The following is a 14,981-nucleotide window of genomic DNA, read 5'->3' on the forward strand; positions in this document are numbered from 1 at the left end:
CCAGACCATCTCACAAGACCTCTTGCCCTTCATTTCCACTATCGTCAATAGATCCATAGCATCTGGTCAGGTACCAACTACTTTCAAGAGAGCAAGGCTTATTCCCATCCTAAAGAAACCTGCTCTGGATCCATCAGACATCAGTAACTACAGACCGGTATCACTTCTCTCATTTCTTTCAAAAATTCTTGAACGCATTGTCTATAATCAACTGTCTGTCTATCTCTCACAGAACAACCTCCAAGATCCCAAACAGTCTGGCTTTAAAGCAGCTCACTCTACAGAGACAGCCCTTTTGGATGTCTCTGAGAAGCTACATACTGCTAGATCAGCCAAACTATCATCCGTCCTTATCCTCCTTGACCTTTCAGCAGCGTTTGATACGGTCAACCACAAGACTCTCTTATCCTCCCTCAAGAGTCTTGGGATTTGCGGATCAGCTTGGGAATGGTTTGCCTCCTACCTGGAAGGACGCTCATATCAAGTAACATGGAGGGGAGTGACATCTGCTCCACGCAGACTCTCCACTGGCGTCCCACAGGGCTCAGTACTTGGTCCTCTTCTTTTGTCCTTGTATACTCACTCTCTTGGTGAAGTTATTTCATCACATGGGTTCTCTTACCACTGCTATGCTGATGATACACAACTTATCTTCTCTTTCCCACCCTCAGATGCCACAGCTTCTGACCGGATCTCAGCATGTCTGGCAGAAATTTCATCATGGATGACTGCTCATCAGTTAAAGCTCAATCCTAGCAAAACTGAACTGCTGTTCATCCCAGGTGATTCATCCCCAGGTCACGATCTTGCTATATCCTTGCACAACGATCTGATCTCCCCTTCAGCCACAGCTCGCAAACTTGGGGTAACCATGGACAATCAACTGTCCTTTTCCTCTCATGTTGCAAATGTGACTCGCTCATGTCGGTTTCTTCTCTACAACATTAGAAGGATTCGGCCATTTTTGTCCACACAGACTGCCCAGGTACTTGTTCAGTCTCTTGTCATTTCTAGACTGGATTACTGCAATGCACTGCTGGCAGGTCTACCTATGAACGCAATCCGTCCTCTGCAAATGATCCAAAATGCAGCTGCCCGGCTTGTTTTCAACCTGCCAAAGTTCTCGCATACCACCCCGCTACTGCGATCCCTCCACTGGCTTCCGGTAGCTGCACGCATCCGGTTCAAAACACTGATGCTGGCCTACAAAGCCAAAAATGGACCAGCCCCCTCTTACCTCAAAGCCCTCATCATTCCTCGCACTGCACCCCGCAACCTCCGATCTACCAGCACTGCTCGACTGGTTCCACCATCTCTCAGGGTAAGAGGCAAGTATACTACAAGACTCTTCTCTGTACTGGCACCAAGGTGGTGGAATGAACTTCCCATAGAGGTCCGGACAGCCGAGTCACTGGCTATTTTCAAGCGGCGGTTGAAGACCTACTTATTCAGGAAGCACTTCAACTAGCACTTCTTTCCTTATCTTTTGCATTTAAAAAAAAACAACAAAAAAAAAAACCCTTTGACACTTTTTCATTGTAACTTTGAACAAATGTTTTAAACTCATGGTATCTTAAGTATGTAACCTAGTGAACCAGCATTAATGTATTCAGTGTTAGAGATTTAAGCACTTATGTACGTCGCTCTGGATAAGGGCGTCTGCCAAATGCTGTAAATGTAAATGTATCAACAGCAACATTAGTTTTACAGCTGATGGTGATTGTGTCTCCTGGAGAAACAGATTTCACTGCAGGACTCTGAGTCACAATGGCCTGACTTTGGGATCCTGAAAAAGGAGAAGGATGAAGAAATGTAGGTAAGATAATTATTAGATGTTGAATAAATTTCACTGAAGGAAATCTTACCTTGAGCACAGAGGAGCAGTGTGCAGATGAAGACGCTGATCAAACTCATGGTTTCTGTGGGTGAAGTCGCTGAGCAGCAGCTCTCAGTCATGAAGTGTTAAAGTCACAGGGCTATAAACACTCACAGGGCACTGAAGCATGAGCTGATAATGCAAAGTGGAAGCTCTCGCTATGGACACGTGTGTGTGTGTGTGTGTGTGTGTGTGTGTGTGTGTGGTCACTGTAGTGTAACATGTTTTTGTACCATGAGTGTATCACTGTACTGATTATTGAAGACGTTGATGTTTCCAGTCTGGACTCTTAATAAGCAGAAAAAAGTTGAACATCTGGTGAAAGTTCTGTTCTATTCTGAGATAAAGACGATCACTCATCTGTCTTCATGTAAATCTCTCTCTCACTTCACTGATCTCTCTCTCTCTCTCAGTTTCACTGCTTTAACTGCTTTTATTTATCTGGGTTGGTTGGGGGACATTTTCCAGGTATGGATGAAATGATATACACCACTTTATCAGGACCCTTCACCTGTGTTCACCTGCACATTCATCCAGTTATCCAATCAGCCAATCATGTGGCAGCAGCACAGTGTATATAATCATGCAGATTTAGGGGAAGAGCTTCAGTTAAAGTTCACAGCGAACACCAGAATGGAGTAAAAGTCTGATCTCTGTGACTTTAACAGTAAATGGTTGTTGGTATCAGATGGGCTGGTTTGGGTTTTTCAGAAACTGCTGATCTCCTGGGATTTTCACACACAACCATCTCTAGAGTTTTTACAGAATGGTGTGAAAAACAAAACCATCCTGTAATCAGAGGGTCTGCAGTCTGAAATATCTTGTTGATGGGAGAGATCAGAGGAGGAGATCAGACTGGTCAAGTATTTTGGGAATACAGAAAAAATGTAAATTAGTTCATGTTAAAGATTGTTTAATCCTCAGTCCATCTTCTCTTCATCACAGTAACAGATCAGCATGTATACAGTTTCATTACAGCACCATCTAGTGGCCAGATGACTGAACATCAGTCTAGATTTCATCAGGTTGGGGTAGAACAGGAGACTGGTTTGTGTTGAAACTTTACAGATGATGTGAAAATGAATCTTTAAATCTAGAATCATATAGAAATAAATGTTGCCTCTTATTGAAAGATCCTGCACTACATTGTGTGTTACAGTAGTGTGTAGTAGACACTGCTCCTCTTAGCAGAAGGTGGAAATCATCAGATATCATTACACACATCAGCTGATTTCTCATCACAGCGCGAACAGCTGATGAAGAGATTTCTGCTTTTTAAGAAGGATTATTTTTGAAACATGAAGATGTTTGATGATGTTCAGTGGAGTGCAGCTTTAGCAGCTGTTCTCAGATCAGTGTGTGTTTCTGAGTCAGAGCACTTCCTCTACAGCTCAGGGAGGTTTTTGTACGATGCTGTAACACTGTGTGTACGGTAAGCTGTAACTCTGCTGACAATAATAATCTCCTGCATCTTCAGCCTGAACTCCAGAGATTTTTAGACTAAACTGTGTTCCAGATCCAGTGCCACTGAATCGATCTGGAATACCTGATGCTCTAGTACTAGCCTTATAGATCAGGTGTTTAGGAGCTTCTCCATGTTTCTGCTGAAACCAGGACAAACAGTCATATTTACTGTCACAGTCATTATCAACAGCAACATTAGTTTTACAGCTGATGGTGATTGTGTCTCCTGGAGAAACAGATTTCACTGCAGGACTCTGTTCTATTCTGAGATAAAGAGGATCACTCATCTGTCTTCATGTAAATCTCTCTCTCACCTCACTGATCTCTCTCTCTCTCAGTTTCACTGCTTTAACTGCTTTTATTTATCTCGGTTGGTTGGGGGACATTTTCCAGGTATGGATGAAATGATATACACCACTTTATCAGGACCCTTCACCTGTGTTCACCTGCACATTCATCCAGTTATCCAATCAGCCAATCATGTGGCAGCAGCACAGTGTATATAATCATGCAGATTTAGGGGAAGAGCTTCAGTTAAAGTTCACAGCGAACACCAGAATGGAGTAAAAGTCTGATCTCTGTGACTTTAACAGTAAATGGTTGTTGGTATCAGATGGGCTGGTTTGGGTTTTTCAGAAACTGCTGATCTCCTGGGATTTTCACACACAACCATCTCTAGAGTTTTTACAGAAACATTTTTACAGAAACAAGTTTTTACAGAAACAAAATTATTTTTGAAATATGATGTTTGATGATGTTCAGTGGAGTGCAGCTTTAGCAGCTTTAGCAGCTGTGCAGCTGTTCTCAGATCAGTGTGTGTTTCTGAGTCAGAGCACTTCCTCTACAGCTCAGGGAGGTTTTTTTACGACGCTGTAACACTGTGTGTACGGATAGCTGTTACACTGCTAACAATAATAATCTCCTGCATCTTCAGCCTGAACTCCAGAGATTTTTAGACTATACTGTGTTCCAGATCCACTGCCACTGAAACGATCTGGAATCCCAGACTGACGAGTAGTTGCGTGATAGATCAGGAGGTTAGGAGCTTCTCCAGGTTTCTGCAGGTACCAGTTGAGGCAACTGCCAACACTCTGACTCGTACTACAGGTGAGAGTAACAGATTCTCCTGGAGAAACAGACTGAGATCCTGGAGACTGAGTCAGGACGATTTCCCCAAAAGACTCTAAAGAAAAGGATGCAGAGTTAAAATAATGGAAACAGATGTAGTAATGAGTGTGAGAGTGATGTGATGATGTGTATGAATAATAAAAGTAAAGAGAATGTCTCACGGTGAGCGAGGAGTCCCAGTGTCCCCAGCAGGAGATTCAGTACCATCATCATTGTGCTGCGTGTCAGTGGCTCTGAAAGGACTGAACACACTCTGATCAGCACTACAGCTCTTAAAGTGTGTGTAGCAGTGACACAGAACACATATGCAAACACCACAACTGTGTGTGTGTGTGTGTGTGGTCACTGGAGTGTAACAGAGGTTTTTGTACGACGGCTTCATTAGAATGTATTACTGTGGTTCACTTTTGGTGGAGGAACCAAACTCATCATCAGTAAGTCTCTCTTCTTTATTCAACAGTCCATTCATTTATTTTTATTGTTTATCAAAATATTAAAGTTTATACAAATAGAAAAAATGTGGACATCATAAAGAATTTCTGTTTGTTTATTCATTTATTCATTTGTATGTCTTTATAATTTGGAGATAAGGAATGTGGAGTATGTTTTGATGATGAGACAGTTTCAGTAAAATAAAAATAAGAGAGAGGAAATTAAAAATCAGGAGTTAGCTGTTAGCTGAATAAGTAGACAGTGTGTTCATCAGTAAACAGCACTTTCACATTCACAGCTTCTGAAGTTCATATTGTGTGCTGTGAAGGACATGGTAGAAAACTTCATCCTGTGTCTGTTAGCCTTCTGTCATGTTACTGATGGACTGATTTTGAATCTGGAAACAAAGATAAACAGTGTGTAGAAAGGTGGATGTGGTGTGATGTGGTTATTTCCGTCAAAGTCCGAGTGTCTCCACAATAGAACGAGGAACTAGGAAATGTTCTCCTGCTGAGTAGTTCTACTGAAGTGCAGTGATGTGAAGAAGCAGTAATGAGTAAATGTTGTGTAAGTGTGTGTAAAGGTGTATTTATTGTGTGTTTGTGGTCTACAGAAGGTCCCACGGTGAAGCCCTCCGTGTCTCTGCTCCCTCCCTCCTCTCTGCACCAGTGTGAGGAATCGGCCTCGCTGCTCTGCCTGCTGTCTGCCTACTCTCCACAGGGGGCGTCGGTGAGCTGGACGGTGGACGGCTCGGCCGTGGAGGACGGGGTCTTGACCAGTGCAGAAGAACAGAAGAAGGACGGTTACACACGCAGCAGTACCCTGACCCTCAGCCAAGCACTCTGGGAAAAGGGGGAGGAGTTTGTCTGTACGGTCTCCCACGAGGGCGTGGATCATCCGGTCACGTTCAGAAAGAGCCAGTGTTAAGGCGAACAGCTCCAAGATAGAACTGAACACTGAGCTGCTTCCACATCCATCTACAATAGAGTTATAGTTCTACACAATGCTGACATTTCTGTCTTTACTCTCTCCACTGTCCTGTTGCTCTTCCTGTAGTTTTGCTCTGCTGAAATAAAGCTTCATTTTGGACATTGTGTGTTCTTTTCTTGGAGTTAATAGTCATTATCAGTGTGAGGAGAGAGTGTGTTTAGCTGTAGATTCAGGGCTGTGTGTTGTGCTTCAGTGAGTTTGGATGAAGAAAGTTGAACATCTGGTGAAATGCTGCTCTATTCTGGGAGAAAGAGGATCACTCAGCCGTCTTCATGTAAATCTCTCTCTCACTTCACTGATCTTTATATTATTGTGTGGCTCAGTTCTGCTCTCCCTGATCCATTTCAGTCTTAATCAGAGCAGGGCTGATGTGACTCTAAAAGTAATATTATAATAATCTTATTTAATGCATCATTTCCAAAGAAACACTTTATTATAAAGATAATTGTAGTGTCTTGTGGAATTTTAGATTTGGAAATAATCAGTTGTATGATATGATTAGATCTAATTTATTACCCTCTTCACCACTAGAGGTCTACTGACTTCCCCTACTGTAGAGGAAAATTTCACAAATATGTAAGTAAGTAGAAAAATCAAAATTGTGATCAAGACTGCAGTCATCGGTAGGAATAGATAGATAGATAGATAGATAGATAGATAGCCCTCTCTCACAATCCTCTTTGTCGCGAGTGTGATACCCCATATCTAACCAGTATAGAAATCTCACACTGTGCTTGGGAGGAACTGGTGATGGGTCTACTACACTACAGTAGATTGTTAACTTAGCGATGTGTCTACAAGTGCAGTATATCTGGCTAGTATGTCTCTCACTTGGAACAAAAGGTCAGGTTCACTTGCTATGTAGCAGTGCTGCTAATGCAAGCTCAGTCTCCCATGTACCATATAACAATAGCTGTAGCTGTATGTACACTTGGCTTTAATGTCCTGTGATATTTACCATAACATTCAGACATATTCTGAGCATGGAATAACAAAAAACATTTATTACCAAACAGTGCTTAGCATCTTTAGTACATACTCCATCTCATTGTGGTGAAATGAACCAACAGCACTCAATAATATAATGATAAAATAAGACAATAGTACCCGGGATTTGTTTTCACCTGTCTATGGTACCAGAACGTTTTAAGCGTGTTGGAGTTCTCCGTAATCCTGAATCAAATTTTTTGTGTGTACTTACAGTTCTTAGAGTCTGAAACCCTGCATCAAAGTCCTGGATCAGTTCCAAGTACTCCTCCTCCTCTTTTGCATGTGGCTGGACTCCGAGGTATATTGGAAGTCTAAGGTGTACAGGGTTAACAGGGCCGGAGAGAGCACAGTCCATTGTGGCACTCCCATACGGCTGAGCACCAAGTCAGACCTGCAGTCTCCCAGTTGCACGTACTGAAGTCTGCGTGTCAGGTAGTCCGTAATCCATGCCACAAGATGGGAGTGGGCTCAAATCCCACCTTCTCCTCATATGCAAACTGCAGAGGCTCAAGGGCATGGCAGACTTGTGGCTTCATGTGGTGTAGTAGCACCTGCTCCATGGTCGACATCACAAATAATGAAGACCATGGAGCAGAGACCCTCTCCTGTTCCCCATTCAGGTTAAAGTTATGCTTTAGAGGGTCTCCCAGCAACAACGAGCAGACCTTCAGTAGTCATGGTGATACTCCATCTGGACCAGTTGCTTTGCTGGGACAAAGGCTCCTCAGTTCTCTGCACACCTGAGCTGCAGTGATCATGGGTGGGGGAACATTCTCCTCTGTGCTAAGGTTGATTAGAGGGGGAAGAGAGAGAGAGCAGAAGTTGGAGTGGGGGGGTGATGTGTTATGAGGTGTGAATGAGTTTGGTTGCTTTGAATGTATTCTCTACTGGTAAGATAGGACTCTGACTAGGATTGTGTACTATTTACTTGTTTCATTTGAGTCTAGATTGTTGTCACAAGTAGAGCTGTGTTGTAAAGTATTGTTGATTATGTAGTGTTGCTTGGATGTGACTGTTGGATTATGCTAATTAGTTCTCTCAAATGGCTAATAATGAGTCATTTCAGTCTCCCTTTTTGAGGTGTGATGAGGGCTTTGAGGTAAGAGGGACCTGGTCCATTTTTGGCTTTGTAGGCCAGCATCAGTGTTTTGAATCTGATGCATACCGCTACCGGAAGCCACTGGAGGGATCACAGCAGCGGGGTGTTGTGGAGAACTTTGGCAGGTTAAAAACAAGCCAGGGAGCTGCATTTTGGATCATTTGCAGAGGATGGATTGTGTTCATATGTAGACCTGCCAGCAATGCGCTGCCGTAATCCAGTCTTGAAATGACAAGAGACTGAACAAGTACCTGAGCAGTCTGTGTGAACAAAAATGGCCGAATCCTTCTAAATACTTGTCTGATTAACAAATGTTCAGACTGTTTCAGTGCTAGATCATGTCCAGCACAGTGAATGGAGGACTCATGAGGTATACATATGTAAGAACACCCCCGGCCACTCCCCGAGGGGGCATTCTCTGCAGTCAAAGTCAGTCAAGTTTATTTATAAAGCACTTTTTTTTTTAGAAACAAGTGTTTGTCAAAGTGCTGTACATACAAAGAGGAAACAGGATTTATTAATACAAACACACAAATAAAAGAAAAACACAAGACACAACAAAACAATAAAAGATAGCAGCTCTCACATGGCATCGAATGCCACAAAGTAAAAATATGTTTTTAGGCCAGATTTGAAGACCTCGCTCGGTCCCCCCTGCTCCTCAGTTTTACTCTTGGAACAGCTAAAAGCAAATGATCAGCAGACCTTAGTGCTCTTGACAGAGCATACAGATTAATCAAATCTGATAAGTAACTTGGCGCTGACACATTAAGAGATTTAAAAACAAGCACCAATATTTTAAAATTATATATAATAGACAGGAAGCCCGTGAAGAGACGTGAGAATGGGAGAGATATGTTCCCGCTTTCGTGCCCATCAATAGGCGGCTGCCGCATTCTGGACCATTTGCAGTCTGGAGAGATAGGCCTGATTAATACCTAAATAAAGGCTATTACAGTAATCAAGGCGATTTGAGATGAAAATATGCACAACTCTTTGAAAGTCCTTAGAGGACAGGAAAGGGTTCACCTTGGTGAGTTGTATCAATTGGAAAAAACATGATTTAACTACTAAATTAATCTGTTTTCCAATTTAAAACCACAATCCATAACAACGCCCAATTTTTTTTACAAAGGGCTTCACATATGGATTCAGCTTACTTAGGTTTAGGTCTAATGACTCACATGTTCCCCGTGGCGTAAAACAACACCACTTCTGTTTTTTGTTTTCATTAAAATTGAGGAAATTTAGTGCCATCCAGGTCTTAATTTCTTCAAAACACTGCATTAGAGGCAATAGAGCGCAGGTATCTTTACGTTTCAAGGGCAGATAAATTTGCAGGTCATCTGCATAACAATGAAGAAATACCAAATTTCCTAAAAATATGCCCCAAAGGGAGCATATACAGGGAGAACAGAATAGGCCCCAAAATGGAACCCTGGGGGACCCCAAGATGAACCAAAAAAGTTCTTCCAAATAGGATTTAAACCATTCCAATGCAGTACCCTTAATACCAACACATTGTTCGAGTCATGAAATCAAGATATTATGATCAACTTTATCAAATGCAGCCAAAAGGTCCAGTAAAATTAAGATTAAGCACAGTCAGCGACAAGTAGTAAGTCATTAAAAACCTTCAATAGTACAGTTTCTGTGATGTTTAGTGCTTTAAAACTAGACTGAAATACTTCATGAATACCATGTAAATCTAAAAATTAGTTCAATTGTCCAAATACAACCTTCTCCAATAGTTTGGATAGAAATGGGAGTTTTGAGATAGGTCTATAATGAGCAAAAACTGATGGGTCCAAATTAGGTTTCTTGACTACTGGTTCCACAGCAGCATGTTTAAAAGATTTAGGTACAACTCCTAAAGCCAGGCTGCTATTGATAATAGCAAGAATTTTAGGACTAATGGTTTCAAATTAATCTTTAAGAAGACGGAGAGGGACAACATCCATACCACATGAGGATGGTTTCATTTTAACAGAGGTCTCTTTCAGTGAATCAAGAGACACCAACTCAAACTGATCAAAAACAGCAGAGCACTCAGTGGAAATGGATGAAAAAGTTGAAGGGAGCAAAATATTAGCTCGAACAGCCTCAATCTTGTCAATGTAAAAGTCTAAAAGTTTCTCACATCTCAGCTGAAGGCTCTAGGCAGGCTGCTTGGGGAGTGTTTAAAACAGAGTTAATTGTACTAAATAGCACAACTGCCTTGTTGGAGTTATTACAGATGACACTAGAAAGATACTTTGATTTCTCAGATTTAACAGATTTTCTCAGATTTTTCAGATTAGTTTTTTGGTCTTTAAGCAGATTCTCCTTTAAAATATCAAAGGAAATCTGCAATTTATCCTTCTTCCAGTGGCGTTCCGCCCTTCTACACTCGAGCCTTACAGTTCGAATCATAGCGCTCAGCCATGGTTGAGTTCTAGGTTTTGCTCGAACCATCTTAAAAGGAGCCACAGTATCCAAGATATGAAGACAAATTGAAGAGAACAAAGAAGTAAAATCTTCAGTGTTAAGGCCGTATAAAGACCTTGAAGTCATCGTCAATAGCATTAAAAGCCTCTGAGAATGATTAAATGGTTGAAGAATTAATTGTTCTATGGCGACGGGTTGGAGCAGTCACTTTATGATCACATTTGTAATGATGCATCAACTGATGCTAAGCTAGGGCACATCATCAGTGATGTTCCTGATCTCATTGTTTTTCTGGTCTTTCGAATCATCAGACACACTCCTTCAGGTGACCCAACTGAGGTTGATCAAGCCTCAGCTTGTGCCCTAGCAGCATTTGTCCACGGCTTTTCTCTTTTTATCCAGAGCCACCTCAAAGACTTCTCTGCAGCCTCTGTGCTATTGCAGATAGCCCTTCTTCTTCTCTCACCCGTGATGCCGAGTGCAGTATAGGCCCTGTAGAGGGACTGCCCTGCAAAGCCTCTGCACCCCACCTCCACAGGTAAGCACCTTGCCTTCCAGCCTTGCTTATGGCAGTCGTTGATGGGGCCTTCATATTTCGCCCTCTTCCGTTCAAAAGCTTCCTCCATTCGATCCTCCCATGGCACAGTGAGTTCCAACATGACCAGGTTCTTTGTTGCCTCAGATACCAAGACAATGTTAGGTCTCAAGGTGGTATTGACGATATGCTGGGGGAACTTAACCTCTTCAGGACCTCGCCCCCTTTTTGCAGGTTTTTCGCCTACATGACCTACCCAACAAAAAGTGGTACAGCTCCCACATACTTTGACACACAGGGGTGAGCCTGGTCTCATTGGAAAGAAGATATTCACTAGTTTCAGAAACTAGTTTCATTGATTCTAGGCCTTACTAGCACAAAGTTACAGAGGCTAGAATGGAAGGTTTTCATTTCCGCCTGGGTTGTTTACCTGATAAACTGATTAATCTTATTTTTCTGGAACATGTTAGGGACCAAATAACAACTGAGGATCATAGCCACATGTCTTGGCTTTCAACAAAAAATTTTTTTAAAAAAGTCAAAAGACCCAAAAATGGCTTCAATAAAAATATTTTTCTACAGACATGGTCCAGCGTTTTTGTGTTTACTGTATAACTTTGAATTAATAGACTGCATGCTCAGTTTAAAAGGCCTAAAACATACAGGGCCTCTCTGTCTACAAGTCTGCTGTGAAAACAGGCCTGTAACTTGACACCCTGAGCTGTGAGAGTGACAAAAGATCAAGGATTACGCAAGAATTCTTCTGCGCTGCTTTTTCACGCAGATCCAGGGAGCAAAGAGGGGGGTTGCAGCATATCGTTGGAATCGTCTGCTTATTGGCTAAAGAGCTGTAGAGGTCCCGGCCCATTTCATTGCTATTGGAAGGAGTAATTGTCAGTCAAAGGCGGGTTCCCAAAAATGATGTCATGACATCATTCGTGTTGTGTATGTTGTTAATGCTGTTAATTAACTACATTTCCCAGAATGCACTTTTGCGTGTGTTCCGGTTGTTGATGTTTTTTTTTTATGTTTGTCTCTCTCTGACATGTGAGTAAAGAACATTCTCGTTTAGTCCGTGTGTATGTGTGTCATCCTTTAATAAATGCGTCATATAGTCTCCAAGTACACAACAAAAGGCTTCCCAGCCGTCTATCTATGACGTAAAGAATTTTAGAATTTTTGAAAACCCCAATGAGAAGTTAGAGCGGCAAAACTAGTTAATGGCACACTACTGTTTTCAGTTTTCGGAACACAAACGGAATATTTGCGGCGCGACCAAAGCGTTTTGGCTTAAAAGGCTTACAGATTCCAGTTCCTTGGACCTGTGTGGATTTTTGTGGAATATTTGTTTTGGAATATATTACCCCAGTGAAGAAAGGGAAGCGTCTAAAGGTAAGGGAAAAACCGGTCTAGCGCCACCTAGGTCAGTTTTCTCCAAAAAAAATTTCTAATAGTACGAAGGCTGTGAATCATATTATGCTTTGTGTGTGGGCTTAAAAAAATATTGAGAGTATAAACATTACTAGGTAAATAGGTTTTTTTGTGTTTTTAGAGGATTCGATGCTTTAAAGATGAAATGAAGCTTGTTTATGGGTCATCCCCTAGTGATCACTTTGACGCACGGCACGGCGGCCCGTAAGAGTTTAAGTTGTCTACACAAGTCCACTTTCAGGTGCCAATCCTGTGCAGTGTTCAGAAGCACTGATGTTACTCTGGCAGGTCTTTCTGGTAATACATATCTCAAAGAAAACAAATAAATGATCAGAGAAAACAGCATCACCATATAACCCCCGCCCCCTACAGAGGCAGGTAGCTATACATGTGAAAAATGGGGTAGGGCTACCACTTTTACACTAATTAGAAGGATCTTAATGTATTTCCCAGGAACTACCACAAACAACAATGTGTAAAATTGGGTTTTTAAATCCTTTTATAATGATATCAGGGTTCAGACAAGAAGGATTGTCACACAAAAAAACCCAAACACAACAATGGAACATGAGAGTTCAAGGTTGTTGGCAAATAAATCTTTGAATACTGGCAGCAGAGGATGGTTATACCAGTCATTTCATATCGGAAAGTCCCATCCCCGTTATGAGGAAAAACCCTGCACACCCAAATGTTCAAGTAATCCACAGTTAAAAGCCCACAAATTCAGATCCTTGTACTGGGGATACCGAACATCCTCACCGCAAAAGCAACACTAGCGCTTCATTCGGAAATGTTCTTGATATCCATGAAAGTAGAGCCTTTTCAATTCATGTAGAGCCAACATCAGATGCAAAGTAGCATTCAAAAAAGTCCATAAAATTGAACTGGAAACAAAGTTTCTCAATCAGGACTCCAAAAGAAATGTTTCAAAGGAACTAGAGCAAAACCATGCTTCCCTCTTCCAAAACAAAGCTCTCTTCTTCTACTCTACTACCTGGTTAAATACTTGGGGTTCAGCTCTCAGCTGCCCCTAGTGGACAGTAGGAAAAACAGGTAACAGGTAACCCTGTTACAAGCGACTTCAACATTACCAATTGGCAGGCCACATGATAAAAATAAATCTAAGATATAACCACAAACATGTGAGGGACTAGAGACAAGCTGAGATAAGTTAAAAGACTCCACCAAATTAAGAAAGGCTTTAGCCAAGGGTTTGACAGGACAACACACAGGGATGTTAAAATCCCCAACAATTAAGACCCGATCCTATTTTGGCATAATTTCAGCCAAAAAATCTGAAAACTCCTCAATAAAGTATTTGTTATATTTGGGTGGGTGATAGACAACAGTGCAAAAGCTTAGTTCAAAAATACTGAGTTCGAAGCTGGAATAGGAGTAAGCAGACAGACGATGACAGTTTAACCTAATGGTAAACACCCGAAATTGTATATAAAACAAAAAGTGATACAGCTCCCATATACTGGGGAGCTGTGGTCTCACAGGGGTGAGCCTGGTCTCTAAAGAAGAGATTCTCTAATTTCAGAAACTAGTTTCAGATTGATTCTAGGCCTTACTGGCACAAAGTTACAGAGGCTAGAATGGATGCGCCTGAGATTTTTTCTGATAAAATGATTAATCTTATTTCTCTGGAACATGATAGGTAACATTTAACAACTGAGGGTCATAGCCACATGTCTTGGCTTTCACCAAAACAAAAATCAAGCCAAAAGACCCAAAAATGGCTTCAATAAAACTATTTTTCTACGGACATGTCCATCCGGTCACGTGTTTCTTGTTTACTTGTTTACTGTATAACTTTGAATTAAAAGACTGCATGCTCAGTTTAAATGGCCTAAAACAAACACAGCCTCTCTGTCTACTATTCTGTTGTGTAAAGAGGCCTGTAACCTGACACCCTGAGCTGTGAGAGTGTGAAAAGGTCGAGGATTGCGCAATAAACCCATTGCGCACGATTTCCACGCAGATGCAAGCAGCAGAGAGGGGGGTTGCTGCATACCGTTGGAATCGTCTCCTTATTGGCTAAAGAGCTGTATAGGTCCCGGCCAATTTCATTGCTATTGGAAGGAGTAATTGTCAGTCAAGTTTCGGGTTCCCAAAAAATCATGTCTGACCTCATTGGCTTCTCAGCCGTCTATTTCTGCAATACAAGCACCGATTGGCTCAATTGAGGGCTTGTTTGATTTGTTACGCCCTGGGCTATAAATGATGTAAATTTAGAATTTTTGAATACCCCAATGAGAAGTTAGAGCCGAAACAAAGATGGTGGCGCACCACTGTTTCCAATTTTTCGGAAGATTTGCGGCGCGACCAAAGTGTTTTGGATTAAAAGGCTTACAGATTCCAGTTCCTTGGACCTTTGGGGATTTTTGTGGAATATTTGTTTTGGAATATATTACCCCAGTGAAGAAAGGGATGCGTCTAAAGGTAAGGGAAAACTGGTCTAGCACCACCTAGGTCAGTTTTCTCCAAAAAATGTTTCTAATAGTATGACGGCTATGAATCATATTATGCTTTGTGCGTGGGCTTAAAAAAATATTGAGAGTATAAACTTTACTAGAAACATAATTTTTTTCGTGTTTTTAGAGCAT

The 14,981-nt window shown here is 41.6% G+C and overlaps 1 long non-coding RNA gene and 5 gene segments (V, D, J or C); 1 reads left to right on the forward strand and 5 right to left on the reverse strand.

The window, feature by feature from the left end:
- The window catches only part of LOC113648731, an 85,084-nt gene that overhangs the window by 63,144 nt on the left and 6,959 nt on the right, over window positions 1–14,981 (forward strand). Inside the window, 1 exon segment of the V gene segment in view lies at window positions 4,868–4,902. Within this exon segment, the coding sequence occupies window positions 4,868–4,902 (35 nt within the window).
- LOC113663510 overlaps window positions 1–14,981 on the reverse strand; it is a 122,825-nt gene that overhangs the window by 53,285 nt on the left and 54,559 nt on the right.
- LOC113663505 overlaps window positions 1–14,981 on the reverse strand; it is a 61,003-nt gene that overhangs the window by 40,287 nt on the left and 5,735 nt on the right.
- On the reverse strand, window positions 1,592–2,055 carry LOC125145732. The segment is given in 2 exon segments: window positions 1,592–1,786; window positions 1,866–2,055. Coding segments are annotated over 2 exon segments (246 nt in total).
- On the reverse strand, window positions 3,663–4,810 carry LOC125145731. The segment is given in 2 exon segments: window positions 3,663–4,523; window positions 4,630–4,810. Coding segments are annotated over 2 exon segments (330 nt in total).
- LOC125145739 lies at window positions 5,723–11,215 on the reverse strand. Its single transcript, XR_007144174.1, has 2 exons — window positions 7,092–11,215; window positions 5,723–6,266 (listed from the first exon to the last, which is right to left on the reverse strand). It is a non-coding gene; the product is annotated as an uncharacterized LOC125145739 (long non-coding RNA).

The sequence above is a fragment of the Tachysurus fulvidraco genome, chromosome 10, assembly GCF_022655615.1.
Source record: "Tachysurus fulvidraco isolate hzauxx_2018 chromosome 10, HZAU_PFXX_2.0, whole genome shotgun sequence".
Classification (NCBI taxonomy): Eukaryota; Metazoa; Chordata; class Actinopteri; order Siluriformes; family Bagridae; genus Tachysurus; species Tachysurus fulvidraco.